The sequence below is a fragment of the Gouania willdenowi genome, chromosome 7, assembly GCF_900634775.1.
Source record: "Gouania willdenowi chromosome 7, fGouWil2.1, whole genome shotgun sequence".
Taxonomy (NCBI): domain Eukaryota; kingdom Metazoa; phylum Chordata; class Actinopteri; order Blenniiformes; family Gobiesocidae; genus Gouania; species Gouania willdenowi.
The window spans coordinates 12,324,752-12,347,263 of record NC_041050.1 but is presented as its reverse complement, the minus strand read 5'-3'; the positions used below and the strand labels follow the sequence as shown (position 1 = coordinate 12,347,263).

At 37.2% G+C, this 22,512-nt stretch overlaps 1 protein-coding gene across 1 annotated transcript; it reads left to right on the top strand.

The window, feature by feature from the left end:
• Positions 1 to 4,779: 4,779 nt before the first annotated feature.
• On the top strand, positions 4,780 to 21,571 carry samd10a (sterile alpha motif domain containing 10a). Its single transcript, XM_028454142.1, has 4 exons — positions 4,780 to 5,076; positions 8,148 to 8,329; positions 19,024 to 19,192; positions 20,179 to 21,571. Exons 1-4 carry the CDS (start codon positions 5,064 to 5,066, stop codon positions 20,343 to 20,345), a joined length of 531 nt encoding a protein of 176 aa, XP_028309943.1. The 5' UTR covers positions 4,780 to 5,063; the 3' UTR covers positions 20,346 to 21,571.
• Positions 21,572 to 22,512: the final 941 nt, after the last annotated feature.

Sequence of the window (22,512 nt, the reverse complement as noted above, 5' to 3'; positions counted from 1 at the left end):
GACTCAGATCTGATATTCAGCAGTCAGATTAAATCAATTACAAAAACAGCCTTCTACCACCTAAAGAACATCTCCAGAGTGAATGCTTTCATGACTCCGAAAGATCAGGGGAAACTGGTCCATGCTTTAGACTTTACTATTGTAAATGGTCTTCATCAAATAGCTACAGCTGCAGAACGCTGAAGAGTACCAGTCAGCCTCAGAATAGACTTTAAAGTTCTGCTGCTGGTGTATAAATCTGTGAATAGGTTTGGTCCAGAATACATCAGTGAGATGTTAGTCAGGTATGAACCCAGCAGGTCTCTCAGATCTATGAACACTAGGTCAGATAGTAGAGCCCAGAGTTCACTGCAAACATGGTGATGCTGCTTTTAGTTGTTATGCTGCAAAGAAGTGGAAGCAGAGCTGAAGTCAGCATCACATGTGAACCTTTTTAAATCCAAGTTAAAGGCACTCTTTTTCTCTACTGCGTATGACTTTAGCTCTGATTTTAATGTTCTTATTAACTTTTAAACTGTTTAATGTTTTTGTAGCACTTTTTAATAAGGTACATTGAAACACATGTGGAGCCTGGGGTCAGAGCCGATTCCACACATCAGGACGTTCACTGTGTTTGTTGCTGCCAGACTAACTGCATTGTGTACACATCTGGAGACAGCCAGCACACACACTAAAACTCACACTCACGCAAAACTGTTTGGCTACTTTAGAAATCTCTCCTTCCCCAAATTAACCGTTTCGAGCTTTCCGGCCAGTGCTTGTGTCTAGTTTCTAATAAAGAGTCCCACAAAAGGGGGTTTAATTTCTAAATCATAATTATTATTCTCATCTGCATTTTATACTCACCGTTTCCAAACAAAGTGCAGCAAAGCTCAAACGAATCCACTGCATGTCTATAGATGTCCTCACTACTCATTACTTTCTCTCTCCTGTCAGCATCTATGGCTTGACCCACTCCTACCATACATTTAATACTTCAGTTTCTTTAGTGCAAAAACAAACCAGATAAAGGTAAACCCCGACTATTAGCAATGTTTTCTGAACAACTAAATTGCCAACTAGCTGCTGGGGTGGTATTTTAGGCCCATATTTGAGGTTTTTGAAAGAAAAAGTGATTTACGTCATTAAAACAGCAGCTTAACGCTGGCATTATAACATCTGGTTGGCTAATCAAAACAAAAGAGGCTCTGAACCTTGGTTTATTAGTTATTTAGTGTTAAATGTGGCCTCGTGGTTATAGAAGTTGGCTTGTAACCAGAGGTTTAGGTTCAAATCCACTGTGGGCCATCACTGTGGGACCTTGAGCAAGTCCCCCAGACCTAATTGCTTCCAGGACTCTTGAAAAAGAGATTAATAATCTCAATGAGACTTTCCTGGTTAAATATAGGTTAACGGAAACATATTTTTGAATATATGATAATACAATTGTTGGTTAGATTTGTTTAGTTAACGGCAGAGTTAATTTTGTCAACTAAAAATGTTTCGACAACATTGTTGTGACAATAACTAGGCTATGACTGATATATATATATATATATATATATATATATATATATATATATATATATATATATATATATATATATATATATATATAATTTTCATTTATTTATTTATTTTTAAAGGAACACATTTTAACAAAAAATATTCCATGTAACTTTATATTTTTGTGACCTAATAAAATTGTGTTGGACTTGATTGATAACATCAAATTTGTCTGTATTTACAAACATTAATACCATCACATTTCAGGTTGATCAATGGCAACTGAATATATATTTTTTTAAAGCATAAACTCTTATCCTGTATATTTCAGTCGAATATATGTGTCAGATTTAGTCGATTAAAATCTTAATGTCATTTAGTTGACTAAAACTAGACTAAAACTGAAAGAGTCTTGATGACTAGATTCAAACTAAAACTGAAAATGTTTTACACTCCAACTGTGAACATGTACATCTATCCATGTTGAGCTTTGAAATGTTTTACCAGTCCGAACCTCTAGATAAAATGCCAAAGATATTCCCAAAGGTACTGTACAAGTACAGTGTGGCAATACTGCCCTCTTGTGGTAGCTAAACGTCAGCTCCTCCTCTCAGCTAAATGACACCAGGGCCAGTTTGTGATGCCTGATGTCAAAGTTTGTGTCATTACCACATCTGGCAGCTTGCAGAATCAAAAATAGATATAGCGTGGTTTCAAAACAAATGATGAACCCCAGATGTGAGCCAGTAATCTTTCTCTTTGATGTTTTGTCAAAAGGAAATAATGAATTCAAGTTTTGTCTTTTATTGCTGAGATTTACAGGCCAAATGTGTCCATTCTCAAAGTTTAATGTAGAGTCTTTAAGCTCTCACTCTGCTTTTATTAAATACTTTCTATGTTTTAGTTGTGTTGGTTTTTTTTTTTAAACCTGGGTCCTTTTGATGTGTAGGACTGTTTCTATTAGTTTTTTTTGTCTTTTGTTTTTTAACCTCTTTGCCTTATCCTATTTTTCATGCAGCCACATCTGCACCCATACCACTGAAATGCACAGATGTTTTCTCTTTTGTCCATTTTTTTTTTAAGTAACTCACATAACTCACATTTTTTGGGACTTTTCAAACATGTGTGGTCTCTGCTCTGTCTGAACATGAAGTTAATTTTTTATTATTTTTTTTTTTACCTTTAGCCCTTCACGTTTCTGTACAAACCTCCACTATGGACTGCTTTGCCATTGTTGAACAAAGGCTTTCTTTAGGCTTTCTTCCTTTTTCTTCTCCTCTTGCTTTGAGCACATGACTGCTGGAGCATTAGAGGACATGTCTCAAAGCAATGTAGTTTAAATTAACATGCAGTGGAGTGCAACAATCAAATTAAAAGAGGAAAAAAAGCTAAAATCTCCATAGCAGTGACTTTACACTGCTCAACTAATATCTCCACCAAATAAAATACACGTATATATCCGTGTTACACAAAAGCAAAACAAATTGAAACTATCCGACACATCATTGACAGTTAGGTTGATTGTTTGACTGCTCCAAGGACTCTACTTAGGACATACTACTGTATGTTCTTCCTTCTGTTCTGTTGTCTCTCCTTGCATTAATCTCGCTCCCCTCTCTTTCGTGAGCATGTGGTTCTTTAAAAAAGGTCAACAAACTGTTGTCTAGAACAGTCCCATATCCCCTTCAGACATTTAGTCTGAAGCCATGTACCCCCACCTCCTGCACACTTAAAACATAATAATGTAATGTCATATACAATGTAGCCCTACAGCACAAATCTGGCCCTTTAGACCATCAAATTCGGCTTGCAGGAGAAAGTTAAAAAGACAAAAAAAAAAAAAAAAAAAGGAAATATTGTCCAGATTACCAAATAATTCAGTTGTAAATAAATCAGCTAGGATATCTCATATATCTAAATACAAAAATTCACTATATATTCCACAATATTTGGAGAATCACAATTTTTCCATGCTTTTTTCCCCCATGAATGCAGTCATTTTAAATTTAAAATTGTTTAAAAAAAAGTCAATTTCCCTGCAATTATTTAACGCAATTTCCACAAATTAAATAAAAATTGGTCACAAAATTAATGAAATTTGAAAGAGCAAATCCTACAGGGACTGATTTGTCACTTATTGCTTGGATATTGTTGGCACCTTACATCCTTTATCTGTGATTTATACGTCGTGTAAAGTACAGACTTGGGTACATTAATCAGTGTTTTTTTAATTGCTGTTCACGTACCCCCTATGACAGTTTGCGTACCCCTGGGGGTACCCGTACCCCACTTTGGAAAACTAGGGTCTAGAGAACGCTAAAGTTGACCATGTCCAGTAAGAACACATGAAAACAATCTGTAGATGCCTCTGAGGACGACTGACATTTGGCAGTCGAAAATGTCAGGAAATCAAAAGTAAATATCTTAGTACATTTCCTGCAAAAAGTTGTGAAACCTTTCTTTCTTCTTCTTTCTTGAACAACAGCAAACAATCCTCACATTTTGCACAAAGGTCCAGTCCCATGCTAGATTTCCTCAGCTCCAAAAACAGGCCAATCGTCAGAAAGGTGGAGCTATACAGCAAAAGTCTCTGAAGTTCTACATTTGGAAAATTCACAAAAATCTAACATGCTGAGATAATTACTGCCCCATGGTGGATTATCCTTGTATTGCATGTTAATAGTATGCATTGGGTTTTTCAAAGAAAAAACAAAACATACACACTGAGTTCCAAAACTAATGTATCAAATTATTTGATAGTGTGTATGTTTTATTTTTTCTTTGAAAAACCCAATGCATACTATTAACATGCAAGTTGTTAAACCTATACCTGTGTATAATGCCAAACGCATAGATGCGTTTGGCATTATACACAGGTATAGGTTTAACAACTTTACTATAGGTCCAGCTGTGTTAAGGTGAGTCTAAGAGCAGCAGTGCTTCATATCCGGCCTGCAGCTGCTCTGCTCTCCACTCTCCAGTCCTAGTCCTGGGGAGGACACACAGAGCTCTCTTTCTTTAGGACAAGGCAGTGGGAATTCCTCTTGGAGGATGCAGCAGCACCAGCGATCAGAGTCTCTTTCATGCTCTTCTTTTTTAGCTTTCCACTGGCTGCTTTAATTACAGGCTGCAGGCTGCACTTTGAGCCGTCTGCTCTGCGCTCATGCGTGCAGCTCTTGAGAAAAAGCCGCGCGTCCGATTCTCACGAGAATGATTTTTTTTTTTTTTTTTTTTTTTTAAATCTCATGTGCATGCGCAGAAGCAACCTGGCGGGTGCGACCAGCCTTCCCTCAGTCGTTCATAGACGTTCCTGTCTGTCTCCACCGTCTGTCGTCCTCAAGCCTTGGCACGCGCACTGACGCACCGCACAGCGAGGGGGACGTGCGCCGGGGACATCCGGAGACTTTTACCCAGAAGGACCCAGAGACACATGCCGAAATATGAACAGCCTCATTCTTTGTGGACAACCTTAGTGAAACTTTTATTGCTGGGAGCGCAGAGAGCACAGAGAGGCGCACAGGACGCACCGTGTGGGACTATGACAGACGCTCAGTAGAGCCAGTCCAGCGGATAAAACAATGGCCGTGGACGGTAAATACATAGAATTACATTGTTTAGATTTAATACTCACAAGTTTTGTGGAAGTAGGAGCTCTGTAGTGTGACTCAGTATCTGTTAGACCGGTTCATCAGCCTGCTGCACTTTCTGTTATCTATTTGAAGAAGAATGAATCAGTGATTAAAACGTTGCAGAAACCAGATGAAACATGAATATTGTAAAAAGTTGTTCAGATTTGTCACAGATTGGTTCCTCCATCAGTGCGTCTGTCGTTGGTTTTAGATGCAGGGGGTCTCGTGCCAGCCAATGGTGCTGAAAGGGACAGTTCACTAGGAAAATCCTGTTGTCCGTCACAATAATGTATCAAACTCCTTTTCCCCATTGTGTTTACTTTTTTTTCTTCCCTAAACCTTGTTTAAAATGGTTATTACTGGAAAGAAAAATTCAGTCTGGCTACATTATTCACAGTTTGTTTCGCAGTGTTTTTTTTTATTTATTTTTTTAAAAACCCAATTTTTTTTTTATCACTGCAGGTTTCATGTGGAGTAGTTAATGAGAACATTTCCCTTTCAACTAAAGGGAAAAAACCCAGAGGCAGAGGAAAGCAAAGAGACGCTGACAAGTGGTCTTAATTATGCACATTATACCCATGGAAGGAACATATTTGTGTTTACAGCTGCTGCCTCAGTCACTTTTGCATGCAGGAAGCATTCAGGCTTATTCAGAAGAACCGTAAAGACACACAGACTGCACAGTTCTATCACTCACATTGTGATTCTGCTGGTTTGCCTTAATCTATGCAGGCCTTCTTTTAATTCGGGTACAAGGATGTTGAATGTGAGAAAAGGAAATACACGTTGCAAGAAAAAACATGAGCTCTGCTTCATCTCCCTGTCTGCCTTATGTTCTGTGCTCTTTTCAAATTCTCTTATAACTTATGAGCGCAAAAATGCACACGAGCACACACACACAAACACAACTTCTCAAAGAGCTTCAAAGGGGACAGAAAAAAAAAAAATTCTTCCAATCTGGCACATGAATCTGTAATGACCCATGGCTTCTTGCCAGGATCTGTACCAGTAACAGTGTGTTTACTGAGGTTTCACACTGTCTTTAATTGCTGGATGTGGGGAGGCTACCTGCTGTTGAGTGGTCTTGGATGTCTGCCCACTGGCCTGCTTGTAATGATGAGAGAGTGGCTTGTTTGGCAGGTCTGACAGTCGCCTACGTGCTTTTCTTTCTGTAATTGTAGTGCACGAGTGCTGACGTTAGAGGTTTACCCTGAAGCTCACTCAGATCACTGAACGTTACCTCATGGCTGCTCAGTGTCAACAGAGCAAGTCCCAGCATGCATTTCAGTGAGATCATTTCTTTAAAAATGACTATTGTGAGCTGTTTAATGCTTAATTTGTCAAGTGATGAATAATGGAAACGTCATGATAAAGTAACAATGATTTAGCATCTGGTCACTTGCTCTCGATACTCAAGAACTGCAACTTTACAGATGCCTGCAGTCACTCACAAAGCCATCAGAACTTAGCACTGGTCATATTTGTGATAATGTATCCCTTGCACTAAAATAGTGTCAAACTTAAAGTCCTGGGGGCCAAATCTGGCCCTTTGGAGGATCCAAATTGGGTCGCAGGAGAAAGTAAAAATGACAGAGAAAACAATCATTGCTTAAATTACAAAATGTTTAAGTTGTATATATAGTTCACCAAGTCAAATTTCTTGTGTGCATAACTTACATAACTTGGCCAATAAAGTTGATTCTATTCTATTCTATATTTGAATGGCAAATTGTGAAAATAACTCTTTGTTTAAAATCCTGCTATTTCTCACAAATAATTCCACAAATTTCCCCAACAAATTTGTCACAATATCAAGAAAATAGAAGAAAAGATTATGCAGGGACCCCTTCCTGTCATTTATTGCTTAGATGTATATATATATATATATATTTACATTCAGAAGTTCAAACTAGGGCACAATGATGTTGAAATAGCTTTTTTTCTCCCCCTATAATCTGATGCCAACTTGAGCTCAAACTGATCTGCATTTGGCCCCAGAACGAAAATGAGTTTGACACCCCTGCATTAAAGGGTCTGTATTTATGTATAATTTATTTGACTTTAGTCACTGTTATTAAACAACATTAACAACAAACTGTATTTTCCCCCAAAACATGCAATAAATCTTCAAAATGACATAAATTCAAAGTTCTTATCAAAATAATACAATGCACTGATCAAAAAATAAAAATACAGTGCACAAAAGTCATTTGTTTATATTCTATTATTGAAATGTTTAACAAAAAGTGTGTTTGGCATAAGTTAATGGTAAACACTGTAGTAAAATAAGATCTAAGACGATATTTAAAGTATAAATATATAATACTAATTTACAAAACGTATATATACATTTATTATATCCACTGTATAATGTAAATATGATAGACATACAGAGGAAAGACTGAAACCCTCCATTTATAAATTGACTTATGCCATATAGTGCATGTGTCAAACTCAAGGCCCAGGGGCCAAATCTGGCCCTTTAGAGCATTCGGCTCCCAGAAGACATACAAAATGACAGAGAAAACATGAATTATCGTATAAATCACCAAATATATTATAATTCACACTTATAATGAAACTCCACAATATTTTTAAGGGCTTGCAGTTTTCCTTTGCTTATATCACATGAATGAAGTCATTTTTAATTGCAAATTGTAAAAAGGAATCTACATTTTTCCACAACTCTTGCAATTTCTCACAACTAATTCCATTAAATTCCTTCAAATTACACAAAAAATTATTATAAAATCAATAATTTTTGAAGTAAAGATCCAGCAGGGACTGATATTGACTTAAAATTGGTCCGTATTTGGCCACTGAACTAAAATGAGTTTGACACCTCTGCCATATAGTCTTATGAATCAGGTCATTTTTCTAATCATTGCCTGGGTTTTGTATTATGTAGTTGTCCATCCTTAAATATTTGATATCAGATCAAAACCTTTAATCATCGCTTGTCATTTTTCCTTTATGAGAGTCTTGTAATCAGCAGGCATTGCTGTTAAAATTGTTGCCTTTCTTACCCATCAGCCGCATCCAGCTTCAGTTTCTGCAGGCCGGCTGTGGAATACAGAGCCCTGCCTGAGGACTTTAAGTATCAGCTCAGCAGAAGGACAGGTGGAAACCTGACCTGGCACGATGGACGCGGGCAGAAAACTGCAGGAGGCAGGAGAGTAAAGCTGCTCCAGCAGCCGGGCACTCAAGCCCCGCAGGTACCCAACACTCACATGACCTCAACATGTTCAACAGCACACCTGCAGGTCCCAGTGTGACCATGCCTACGGCTCTTCATGTTGGCAGATGAGGAAGCAGTATATTGTTTCCTTTGTGCCCTCATTAGGCTGATGATACTAGAAGAAATACAGGTGCTGTGAAGTCAAAATAAATGGGAGGTTCTAAAAGACAGATTCATGAATATGGTGATTATGAGTTAACATTTTATGTATGCAGATTTTTCTGCCCAAGAGAGAGTTGTAAAGAGCCTTGAGTGATTGTAGGGATGAATATGTGTGTCTGATGTGCTGGTTTGTGGAAGGACTCTGACCTTGGACAGGCTGGTGTAAAGGCTGGATAATAAATTTTTTCCTGTTCTGCTTTATGGAGAAGAGTCTAGCGGCGCTATCTCACAACGAGAAGATTGAGGGGAAAATTTGTCAAGGACGTTCTGTGCAGTGTGCCTATTCCCTCAAGGTGTGTGTGTGTTTAGGGGGGGGGGGGGGGGGGGGCTCCTTTCACACTTTTCTCTCACACTTTGGTTATTCTGAGGAACAGAAGCGAGTTATGGCAGCGGTGGTGTAACGGTTAAAGAAACAGGCTTTCAATCGGAGGGTCACAGCTTTAAATCCAACCTGTGCCAACCATAGACTGTAAAAAGAATGGACAGGACATCCTCCCGGGGGAAGTGAAGCTTTTTTTTAGAGCTCCCCCTGCTGACTGGCTGCAGTATAGGTCATAAACCCCGCCTCCTCAATGTTAACGGATGGGATGTTGGTCAAACTGTAAAGTTAAAATACTTGTCACACATTTTAAATAAGTTATTTGAGGGTGAAAAACGGGATTTGACATCATATATGACATTGATTGACAGCTGCGGATCTTGCGTAGCTCTCTTTGTGAATAGCATAAGCAGTTTTGTCGTGAAGGAAAGACGAGACGCCATTAAACTTTTCCGTTCAGTTTTTTTGAGCTACTAGTACTAACCTCTATGATCTGATCATCTGAACAAGACGTTGGTTGAATTTCCAGTGGGAAAGATACTTATGTTCTTGTCGTAGCTGGGCTGCGTAAGTCATCAGGGCAGTGCGCTAAATGGGCGGGACGTGTTACCAGGGCTCCTCCCACCGGACCCTACTGCGCAGACTCTGGCTCCAAATGACGTCAAATTTGCAAGATGGAAGCGCCCCTAAGTGCCGTATTTTGGCTTCAATAATGTTGAGTGGGAACAGCTGCAGCACACGCCCACTGGTGATAACACTGTGGGATATTGAACAAATCTCTTAACCCTAACTGCTTGTATTGTACATCTGCTAAAATTAACATGTAATCATGTACGGTAAAAGAGTGAGTCATCTAAGAACAAGTCAAATCCTAGTTCAATCCAAAAACAGATAGTGAAATGTGAAGAAACGTCCACCCGTTTTACATTGATGGGAGTAAATAAAGGTTTTAGTCTCTGCTTTGAGTTTTGGTTAAAACAAACAAAGAGCAGAACTTGCTGTTTGTCATTTGTGGCGTGTTGCAGATGGAGCACCAGCTGAGTCTAAACTCCAGTGATTTAAGACATCGTGACAGAGCAGTGTCGTCTTTATGCTGAAGGGGGGGGGGGCGTATTTGGACTTGTTAGAAGAAAAGACACTTGGCTAAGCCTCGACAAACTTTAACATGACTAAAAATCCTCAATCAATCAATCAATCTTTGTTTATAAAAAGTGCTTTTCATACATAGAAATGTGCTTTTACATAGTTAAAAATACACCCACCCCGTACAAACCCCATCCACTACACGCAGACACACAAGTTGGAATAAGGACAATGGCAAATTAAGCATCTTGTATCACACACAACAGAGTACCGTAATAATCTACACAAAACTGCATTTGATTTAACTTGATTTTTTAGTTAAAACCTTAAAAACAAAGAAACTCTGACAATTACATTATTTAGTTGAAAATCTTTTGAATAAAGAGGACAGGGCTTAAATATAGACTCTACCTAATTCACCCTATTTATGCCCCATGCCTATAAAATACCGGTAGTATGTTTGTGCGCGTGTATCCTGGTCAATTGTTTGCACTGTCTTAGGTAATGTGTATGAATGTGAAGACAGACTAGTATAGATGCTTTCTCTTGCTGTTTGGTTTATTTTCTTTATTTTTCATTCATTGTTAAATGTGAGCAAAAGAACATTTCTCAGATTTTTTCCATCAAGTAGTTTTAGTACCTTCTGAACACTCCTTGAATCTCTATGTAATGAGTCTAAGTCATGATGAAATGTACAGAATGTTCTCTCATGGGAGCATTGTGTATCGTCATTCTGTGTAGAAACCATCTTGATAAACTTGTACTTCTTCTGTAAAACCTTTTAAACTTATTTCATCACATCGTTTTGTTCAAGCCCATTTTGAGTCTGTCCTACACAAATAATCCAAGATTAATCAAAAATTTAGCCTACAGTGCATCAACATTTTTCACTCTAAACAGTTTTGAAAACATATAATTGCAAAGTGTTGCTTCATACATTACAATGTTTACAGCATTTTAACATTTAGCATTTACTCAGAATTGCCTAATTGTGTCTAAAACTACCTGGCCCCGAATATTGCTGCGCAGTAGCTATAATTTATATTAGATTCGTATCACAATGTTGCCAAAGAGAATAAATAAACAGCATGGTGTTAGAAGTTGAAATAGAAGAATGAAATATAGTCAAAACTTGTAAATAAATATAAGTGAAGCGGATCATTGATCTATTTACCATGCATGCATAGGATAATAAGTAATCCAATGGCTCTTGAGAAAGTAAATCCATGTTTGTCTGTTCAACAAGATAACCTTTGTTGACTCATCTTTAGCTTCAGAGCAGAAATGTCTGAAAGAAAACCATCTAACCGCTACTGTTGCATCCTGGCTCTTTGTTTGCAGAGAAAGAAAGTGGCTCTGTACCCGGCGGGTCTGTGGGCACTAACAGCCTTTTAGCTCGACTTTAAATAGCATTCATCCTACAGCACTGAGCCCAGGCCGTGCTGCAGCACCACAGACACAGACTGCTGATAGTTGAGTTCCCATTCTTTTTGTACTACTGCTGCAGAGTAATAAACTGAAACCATTAAAATATGATTTCTTGCGAATATGCTCCTATCCTATTCCCGGGCGCCATTTTGTTCCCATTTAAATTAAAGTTTCTCCTTATCTGATGCAGCATTGTTCGTGTCGCCAACAGAGACTATCCATTTTTGCCGCAGACTGGCCTAATTTAAAGCCCTCAGTTATAAGTCAGAGAGGCCGTGCCTTTGTTTTCAGCACATGAAAGGCTCTTTAAAAAACTTTTATGGGCTTTCTTTAAACTGAGAACTGGACTGGACTGATAACAGAGTTGTTACTATGCATCGTGTCTGTCCTTCAGGATTACAAACCATGTAATAGTGGTTTTCGATTTAGCATGTCATGTGGTTATGCTCAACTGTGACATTTGCAGCGTTTCAGTTGCTGTAGTTGTTGTTTTTCTAGATTACAACTCAGTGGAGAATCATTGAGGTTTAAAGCAATAAGTGTGTCAATGGATTAAGAGCATTATTGGTACTGGACAAAGGACTGGGTTGATGGATTGTGTGTTTACTTGTGGGAGTAGAAATGAAGGTGAGAAAACTGAACTTCTAACAAACTCTGTCTTACTTTGCCTCCGTAGGTGGCGCTGTAGCCTTTACAAAACATTGTATATTGATGTAGTTCCTGTTGAACAGAAAAGTGGAAGTTAATAACAAAAGGAAATCATTTTTTCCCCACATTTTCTCTCGTCCATGTATTTTCCGATGTTCAGCCACCTTTAGCGGCGGTGGCTGAGAAGTGCAAAACACATTTACAAATACCACTACAAATTAAAATTTTAAACAAAACGCTTTTACAGATGCCACAACAAATGTCCAATTTTGAAAACAAATTTACAATTTTGAAAGCAAATTTACAATTTTGAAAACAAATTTACAATTTTGAAAACAAATTTACAATTTTGATATATATACATAATTAGACAAAAATTACAAATAACAAAACACTTTTACAAATGTTGAAACAGATTTACAGTGGCGCATTGTAAGCGTAAAAGTGTTTCCATATTTGTGTTGCGGTCATTTGTTAATGTTTTGCGGGAAATCATAAGAAAGGGGGGGTCCGAGATGCCGGAAGTAGGTACAACAAGCTGTAAAGTCAGTGCTTTGCTTATTTACTTGGAAAGTTTTGACTATATTTCTGAGATAGATAATGTTTTGCCCGTTTTGTTGACACCAACAAGGGCAGCTATGCCGATTTTGCTATTCTTGCAGATGGCTACTGGAGCAGACGGAGGAACCAAATATATTCTAATTCTAATTTTTTTTTAGATAATTATGCATATTTGTTTTCAAAATTGTAAATTTGTTGTGGCATTTGTAAAAGTGTTTTGCTCAAAAATGTACATTTGTTGTGGTATTTGTAAATGTGTTTTGCACTTCTCAGCAAACGTATTTAGCTCTCGCTGCATGAAATCGGTTTCCGCTTCTCGCCCGTCCATAGTCTCCTTCTTCTGGTGGACGGTGGCGGGACAAAAAGTAGTGCATGTGCATAAAAGCCGTGTCTGATAACTAACAAGCCCACATGCACTATTAACTCTATTGTGAATCACATTCCAGCTGAGTTAATGTGTCTAAGTTTCCGTGCATTTAAAAATCCAGTTATTATCAGACCAAGTCAGTTATTTGGTTTATTTGTTCTCCTTTGGTCAGTTTGAACAGAGCTTACTCTTTTTCACAATGTTGGTCTTCTCTGGCCCATATTTGGACCTGAAACTCCTCAAACGAAGGTTGTAAGAATCAGGCCGCAGGGAGAAGCACTGCAGTGGAGTTTCACTTGGTTCAAAGGATACTGGAAACAAGAAGGGAGAAAGAAAGGAAGTCCTCAGTGTGGAGAATAAAGTCTGAAGATGAAAGAGGTGTCCGTGGTGGATTAAGTCAGAGAGAGAAAAAAACCCCAAAAACCATGTTGCCCCGGATTCGTCTGTTCTATTTTTGTCATTTAAATCCTCATTAACTGTACGCACAGCTAACAAAACAGTGCACATAGTTTGTGGTATCATTATTGGCAATAAGTTTCAAAAGCGTCTCTAAATAACTTTGGATTCATTTAAAACGTTTCACAGTCGCTCTGTGACAAAAGTTAAAAAACACATTTCTCAAGAATATCTAGAATTGATTCATTGTTAGTTTGGGAACACAAACGACTACTTCACCCATTATTCTCACTCTATATTGTGAGAGCTTATCAGTGCTAAAAAGGCCTTTTGGCCAATGTCCCACATAGCCCATAATGCTGGGTGTGTCTTGCGGCAAAGCTGGAGGGTTTGGGTCAATGTTTGCATGCAGACAGTGAGCAAAGATGATCTGAATTTGGTAAATGGAGGAGATACTTCATGAGGAAAAATCTCTCATCACGTTATTCTGGGCTAAAGAATAAATGCTATTGGCTGCTATATCCATTTTTACAAAGTTGTCCGTCCGTCCGTCTGTCCAAGTTAAAGGGGACAACTTTTCTCAGAAACTGTTTAAGATAGGACATCCAAATTCGGTGTGTGGCTTCAGGGTATCAATACCTTGATGGAGTTAGAAAATGAGAAGCGCGAAACTATTTCTTCCGGAGTTATTGCCCTTGTTGCATTTTTTTTTTACTCTGTTTGAGGTATGTTCAAAGGGGACAGCTTTACCTATAAACCGTTTAAGATAGGATAACCAAATTTGGTGTGTGGCATCAGGGTATCGATACCGTGATGGAGTTCGAAAATGAGAAGTGTGCAATTATTTCTTTCAGAGTTATTGCATTGGGCTTTTTTTTTGGGCAAAAAATCGATTTATTATTTTTTTTCCACCACAGTTTTTTTTATTTACTTTTTCGCATTCCGTCCTTGTGGGTTACCGTAGCGCGATGTGAGCCAGCCCCCTCTTTGTTTACATTTTTTTACCCTTTGAGTAGGCTATAAGTGTGCCACAGGCATGTTTAGTTTTTTATTAGTACTAGGCTGAGATGCTGAGGGAAGAGTTTTTTTTTTTTTTTATTGTATTGTTATATGTTATAAAATATAAATAAAAGGTTATCTGAGGTCTTAATCAGAAAATTTAAGCTACTGTGAAGTTGCTGTTGCACTTTTGCTTAAACCTGGGTTAAAGCTTGAAATAGTTGAATGACAGAGCATCATTTACTTTTTATTTTGGGATTGTTCTATGCATTTTAACTGTTGATGAGGACAATTACAGCAATAAAGTTGCACTTTTGACAGTATATCTCATGTCTGCAGTGGTTTTTAAGTGCATTAAAAAAAAAACTAAAAATTCTTAGAAAACGTTTAAGATAGTTAGTCATTGTATATTTTGATGTGATAATATTTTCTTATGTATACATCTAAATTCGGTTTAGGACATTTAGGAAAAGGTTGTGAGTTATAATGAGAACCAATCTAGCGGGGTTTTCAGAGGATCAGATCGAGGAGCTTTTGAAGGTTTTTCAGATTCTCTGTCACTGCTGTTGTTTTTCTTATGGCTGTAACGCACTCTGTGCATGCGGCTTTTCTGTTAGATCTCTGCAGCTCAACAGCTACCTCTGCTGAAACTGTTTGGACAATGAATCTTAAACATGCAGCACTTCAATATTTTTGGAAAAACCCTGGTTTCGTCTTATTTCTCAAACATTCTCATTTCTCTATAATCGATCCAACTACATTCATATGATTATATGAATAAATAAATAGATTTACTAGACAGCAGTCACCAGGTGGGACTGTATGATTGGCAGCTTCAGGCACAGATTATGAATAGTTCAGCGACTGTTTACCACAATATATTGCAAAGACAAATGTGAAGTAAAAAGTTTTGGCCATATATTCAGAATACAACTGTGGAAAAACTTTTGGCTACTCTGTAAAACTACTAATGCAGTGTTTCTCAAATGGGGGTACGCAATGGCACTACTTGAGAGAGAGAGCGAAAGAGAGAGAGAGAGAGAGAGAGAGAGGAAAATTAACAAATGAAAGCATTAAAAATATGGGGTTTTATGTTTGTTTTTAGTTAAAAATGATAATCATACTAGATATTACCGACAGCAACTCACAAAACGACAAAAGAAAAACACACAAAATAAGAGAAAAATGCAATAAATAATAAAAAGAACAGACAAGCAACAACAAAACACACAAAATGACACAAAAAGTAAAACACAAAATTATGATAGAAATGATTATGATTAGAACATGAACTGAAAATACAAGAGTCAGTTTCTTGATAAATATGGTTTCATTCCACTTATTTACAAAATTAGATTATTTGTGTGTTATCACTCTTTCATACCATCATTATGTTCTATAGTGTTTTTCCCCACAGAATTCTGAGTATGTAGTCGGACGTAAGGGGGACTTGCATTCAAAAGTAAGAGAAAGGGGGTATTTCAGCCAAAAATGTTTGAGAACCACTGTACTAATGCACACATCCTCTGTTTTATCAACTATAATAAATATTACATATACATAAATATTACAATATTACATAATACATTTTTTCCCCATGGTTGAATAAATAATTGTACTCACATAAATTCAATTAAAAGAAATGAAGTCACTAAGAAAGAACAGTCTTTAGATACAATAGAATAGCTTTTATTGCCATTATGGTTCATAATGAAATTGGAATGCTGCTCCATGGCGTGTAACAAATAAGAAAATAACAAAGCATGAACATTAAAATTCAATATGTAATAAAGGGCTTTGGGAGATTAAAATCGATAAATTCAAACAAGCTAAAAATACGAAGGTAGGAAATACGATGCACTTGTTTAAGAGGTAGCGTGTTTATAGTGTATTGTAAGATATGAGTGTGCTGATAGCTCTGAGGAAGAAGCCGTCTCTGAATCTGTGAATGTTATTGCTATAATGTGCGTTTGACTAATATGTGCATTTGGTATTTCATATTTATTCTTTCATTCATTCTCCTCAGATCCAATACAACTGAATTTGGTATTGATTTAACTTTGCTTCCACAGAGTAAACCTCCAGCAGTCCTGCTGACTCCTGGGTGTACATCACTTCTTTTCATCTTGCATCTCAGTCAATCTCAAGTCCGAGGAATGCTGAATCTGCTACATTTTTTAAAACAGATGAGTTGATCAAAGCTGCAGTTTCATTACCTCCTCCACGGCTTTACATCCTGTGCTTCCGTGAGATTAAAGAGCCCCGATCATAGGATCAAACACGGTGCACTGACTCCGCTGTTCCGGATGCAGTTCTTCCTGCTGTTCGCTGATCATTCTGGCTAACCTGTACACAGAGGGTTTGATCTGCGAGAGTATGTAGCTTTTGACCATAACTGGCACTTCTAATCAGTATAAAGCCTCTTGTAGCTACTACTGAGAACTTGTTTAATCAGTCCATCTTATGCTGTTGGAATATTAATGTGCACCTGGTGTGCAGTAAAAAAAAAATCATCTTATGATCCTTTTCACCATGCAGCAGAGTTTGCTGAGTCTCAGAGGCCCCAGGCTATCTGTGTGGCGTATTCATGTTCTCCTCAAGTGTACCAGATTTCCTCCCTAAGCCCAAGAGCTCCTGCAGAGTTACATTCAAACCCCTCAATACAGCCTATTTCAATTTTATACTTTACATACTAAAACTTTCTTTGAACTCACACTGCCTCACTGGTTGCTACAGATTCAGGTTTTATACCCAAATATTTCTTTGGCCACATATTGGCACTTAACATTAATCCTGATCATGTTGCATGATCATTCACACTTTAAAGATACATTTCTATCTCCATTAATAGCAATACTGTAGGTCCAAATGTCCAAGTCTTTCTTCTTCCCACTCCTTTTTGAGCAAACATATTATTGCAATTATAAGTGTACACGGGTTATATATATTATTTTGAACATCTTTGTTTCCCTTGTCGACATAGAGTTTTTTTTGTTACTTTTTGTTTTTCTTTCTTGTCCCTGCTCGAAACAAACAAAAAAATGAAATTAAATGCATGGGCACCCCAATTTAATTAAACAAAAAAAATAAAAAAGTTGGGATTAAATGTGCAATCTGGATCCGCTCAGGATGAAACTCGGTGGGGTAAGGAAGAACCAACTCGATGTAAAAGATTAAAATATATTGTAATAATTAGGGCTGGGTATCGCCAGGTACCTCACGATCCGGTACATCAACTTGTTTTATGAAAACTTGAAAATTTCACTGCATATGAAAAATAAACATTTCAGTCAGTGCATTATAATATAAACAACTGGGTGGTCTATGAAAACCTAAGCACACATTTTAACTTATACTTACCACCATGTGTAACGTTTAACTTAAACCTGCACTGCAGACTGCACATACATTTCAATGCTTTTATTTATATCAGTTTGTTCTTTGTAAACTTGAAAACCTGAGAACATTCAACTTGTGCTTAGAACTTAACTTGTGTAAAAAGGTAAAAAAAAATTAAAAATTAAATCAAAATTAAAAAATTGGCGGGAGTGTATCGATAACGTACCGCAAGACGAAAGAATCACAATACATCATTGTATCAATATTTTGGCACACCCCTAGTAATAATAATAAATATATACAATATATAATAAGGATTGAATATGAATATTCAGAATTAATTACACATGCAGTGCAAATACAAGTGCAAAACATTCTGCGCTGTGGTGTAGGGCAACGATTCTCAACTGGTGGGTCCGGACCCAAAAGTGAATTAATGTCTCTCATTTTGGATTTGTCTTTTATTTTGAAAGACTTTTCTTTTGACAGGCAAAAAAAAAAAAAGTGGGTGGCGATTTAATGATCATGGCAAAATGTGGGTCCCAGGGTGAGACCAGTTGAGAACCCCTGGTGTAGTGATGAGCATTCTGTCTATGTTCTGGTAACTTGAAAACATGTTTTTTATCCCCCGCCACAAAATGTGGAAAGGGAATATAGGTTTGAGCGCCGTCCTTGTGTCCGTCTGTCCATCCGAGTTAAAGGGGACAGCTTTTCTCAGGAATTGTTGATGGAGTTCTAAAATGAGAAATGCGCAATCATTTTTTCCGGAGTTATTGTCCTTGTTTAGTTTTTTGTTATTCTGTTTGAGGTATCTTCAAAGGGGACAGCTTTTTCACAAACCATTTAAGATAGGATAACCAAAATTGGTGTGTGGCTGCAGGGTATCAATACCTTGATGGAGTTCGAAAATGAGAAATGCACAAATCTTTTTTCCGGAGTTAATGCCCTTGTGCCATTTTTCTTTCTCTGTTCGAGGTATCTTCAAAGGGGACAGCTTTTCTTAGAAATCATTTAATATAGTTCGTAATTTTATATTCTGATGTGATAATATTTTCTTAAGTATACATATAAGTCCTTAGGTTTAGAACATTTAGAAAAAGGTTGTGAGTTATAATGACAACCAATCTGGCGGGGGATGTTGATGACTATGTCTTCTTGTTTAATCTGTAAAGACACAAAGAATAAAAGCATGTGACGTGAAATCATTGGCATGACTATTGGTGCTGGTTTTCTACGTGTTAATGTGTTTAAAGCCACTGAACTATAAATGCATCAGTGTGTGTGAAAGTCAACAATTCTGTTGTCCACAATTGATTCATCATTAAAAAATGTGTTTCTCATGAAATTCACATTCTCCTTTTGTCTGCAGTATCGTTCAAGTGACAATTATGGGATTTATAACACCAGCCCAACGCAGCCCAGTTTGATCCGACCTGTCGTCCTTTGGTCCCAGCAAGACGTCTGTAAATGGCTAAAAAAACACTGTCCACACAATTACCTTACCTACGTGGAAGCGTTCTCCCAGCACGCCATCACAGGTTGGACAACCAAGATAATATGGCAATCAGGGTTAGGGTCATTTGTAATTGATAATCAATTACAATTATGATGTAATTATAATTGAATTTGTAATTGAAAAAAATATGTTGCTGTTGTAATTGTAATTTAATTATAATTGAGTTCAAAAATAATAATAATTTGTGGCCCCCGAAAGGGGTGGAGGGTGGCATCCTGTCACCCCGTTGAAGCAACTTAAAGTGTTTTTTTTTTTTTTTAATTAGACATATTGTACGCAACATTGAATTATGGTATATTGTAAATCATAAAATACAAACAAACAACATACAAACTTGCAAAAACACACAATTTCTTGTTTATAACAGCCGCGGTGAGTTTACGTTGCACCATGTCATGTCTGGGGCTCCGTAGATTTAAAACATGGATCAAAACTGACCTGTTATCATAAGAAGTGCTAACAGAAAGCTAACACAAGAGGAAGGTTAAGTTTTTTGTGGTTATTTATTAAAGGCAGTGGCTATCCATACGTAAGCCTGTATCAATATACCGACATTCTATCCGTGCATAGCGCCCCTCATTGGCCAGTTTAGGTCACATGATTAAGAAACTACGTACAGTACTTGTACTTCTATTTGCTATTAATACGTAGATTCCTAATCTACGTTACGAACCAACTAACCCGAATTGGATTTGAATTTCGTACGTGTATCGCTTGTTCAGCCAATTTGGACATTCGGCTAGCCACTTTGTTTATTAAAGGCTCAGTAATTGTGATTAATTGAATTTGAACTTTAGTATTTGAAGAAGTTATAGTAATTGATTTCAGGGGGGAAATTATAATCTTAATTGTAATTGGGGAAAAGGCAGGTCCATGTAATTGTAACCGAACAAGGATAATTGAAGATGTAATTGTAATTGAAAAATATAATCGACCCCAACCCTGATGGCAATCAAATATGCAGGTACGTTATGGGCTGAGTAGTTAACATCTTCTTCTGTGACACAGGTCGGGCTCTGCTGCGTCTCAATGGGGAAAAGCTGGAGCGGATGGGCTTAGTGCAGGAGACGCTACGACAGGAGCTGCTGCAGCAGGTGCTGCAGCTGCAGGTCCAGGAGGAAGGACGCAACCTGCAGCTTCTCAGCAGAGGTGAACCTTCACTAAAGTGCGAGTGATCCTCAGCGCAGATTAACTCTTCTTACATCATACCAGATGACCGTCTTCCTCAGGTTGCAGCAAAGGTGTCAGCATTCCGTTAATAAATGCCCGTAATGCATTTTAAAAGTTGTGACTGAAGCAGTTCTTTGGAATGGATTTCTGAATGGATACAACACTGGCACAAATGCCTCCCTGATTTGAATGACCAATGATGTTATTCAACAGAAGTGGAACAGAATTAAAGGTCTTTATTGTCAGACAATATCTGGATCGGATTTTTCCATTTAAGTCCCAAAATAAACATCCGCCACTGTTTTGCCAAGTCCATGAAAACACCAGAAATGTGTCGAGAAATCACTTTGGCAGCGTTTTTGGTGGCACATGCAAGAAATCACGGTAACAATGAAGTAAAAACACTTGTATGTGTAAGGTGTGTAAACACTTATTTGTATACTATTACACATAAAGTAGGTGAGTGCTTGTCTGAGGTTCATTTCAAGGCACAAGGCAAATTGTAAGTTTTAACAATGAAAAACGCCAGCATTTATTTAACAAAACGTTGTATATGAACCATTTTATCTTCTTCTTGTCAGAACACATTTGTTTATTGAGTGTGTAAGGTATTTTGATTTCCTGTTGTTTGTGTTTTGTTTTTTAAAAAGAGATTTCCTTGCTGACGATAAAACCCAAATAAATAAATAAAAATCAGATTTCTGAGAAAACGATGAACCAAATAAAATGAAAAGTGTCCATTTATGGCAGTGCTTTCCCTTTGTTTCTCTGCTGTTATCTGTTCGTTAGTAAGACGAGAGCTGGAACGCTTGAATCCTGCCGACTGGACACAATTTATGAAAAACCTGTTCTCATTTTTTCAACCAGATCTGGGATTTTAATATTTTAGAATGAATTAATTACACTTTTTTTTAAAAATTTTTTTATCAACTGCTTTACTTTAAAATGTTCCTATTTACAGTCAGTGCCGGCCCTAGCCTCTCTGGCGCCTTAGGCGAGATTTTCTTTTGGCGCCCCCTTATATGTAGTTTTTTTAAAACAAGTAATTGATATCTACATCATTGTTATATCATTATTATCAGAATCATTTCTAACACTTGCACAGTGGTTTTCACCATATCCACAACGATGCTTTACATGAGGAGAAAACATGAGCAAAATTACTTTTTTGACATTTTATTTAATTTTGATAAAAATTGTTTCACATACACATATAAAAGAACACAAACAAGTAAATAAAAGCCAATTTAAATATCTGAGTATCACATTCAAAATACAAATTATTAATATTATTAGAGTAAGGCATTGCACAAAAACAAGATAGAAATATAAGATAGATAGATAGTGGTGGGTTGGCTCGTCAAGTATTCTTTTAATGAATAAAATGTTTTCCTATTGACATTCACATTTTGTGAAAATATGCAAAGCTTCCAGTTTTTATGTATATATATAAACTTAAAGGAAAGATTAATACGCAATAGTTTACCATTTTGTATCGAAATTTCTTGTCTGCATGCTGTTTGTAGACCTGCTGCTTTATCTCCAAAATGGCGACTTCCGGGTTGATGACGCGGGAGCCCTATTTGAAGTGCAGATTGCAGTGTATTGGTGTTGTGAGAGCTTTCCCCCCGATCCTGTAACAATAATTGGTAGTCTGGTACGGTGAGGGTGAATGATTTTGGAGCTGACTTTAATAATAAAGACTTTTTTTTTTTAACCTATTCAACTGTTTTTTGTATTGCTAATCCCTAAATGGGTGTAACATTAGTTTTTGTTTCAAAAGATCCAAAAAAAAAAAAAAGATCTAATGGAATTGATTTGTTGTGTTGAAACTAAAGTGGGCAGTGTTAGGCCTGAGAGAAAATTTGTCTAACAGGCAAAAAATGCATTTAATTCAACTTACTGACAGCTGAGAAGCCCATTAGGTCAATCCCAATCTACTGGTAAATGCAGTGTGTGCAACGGCGCCTCTGTTAATTTGGTATTCATGTTGTTCTGATGTGATAAAACTTAATATGGAGAATACTTGAGAGATTGAACTGACAATCTCTCTGCAGCGAGGGAGGGAAGAGACCCTAACAATGAAGCCTCCCAGGGTCTCAGACACAAAATTATTTCATTATATGTAATTAGATATTTCATAATGATTATTTTAACAATGTCATACTTTTT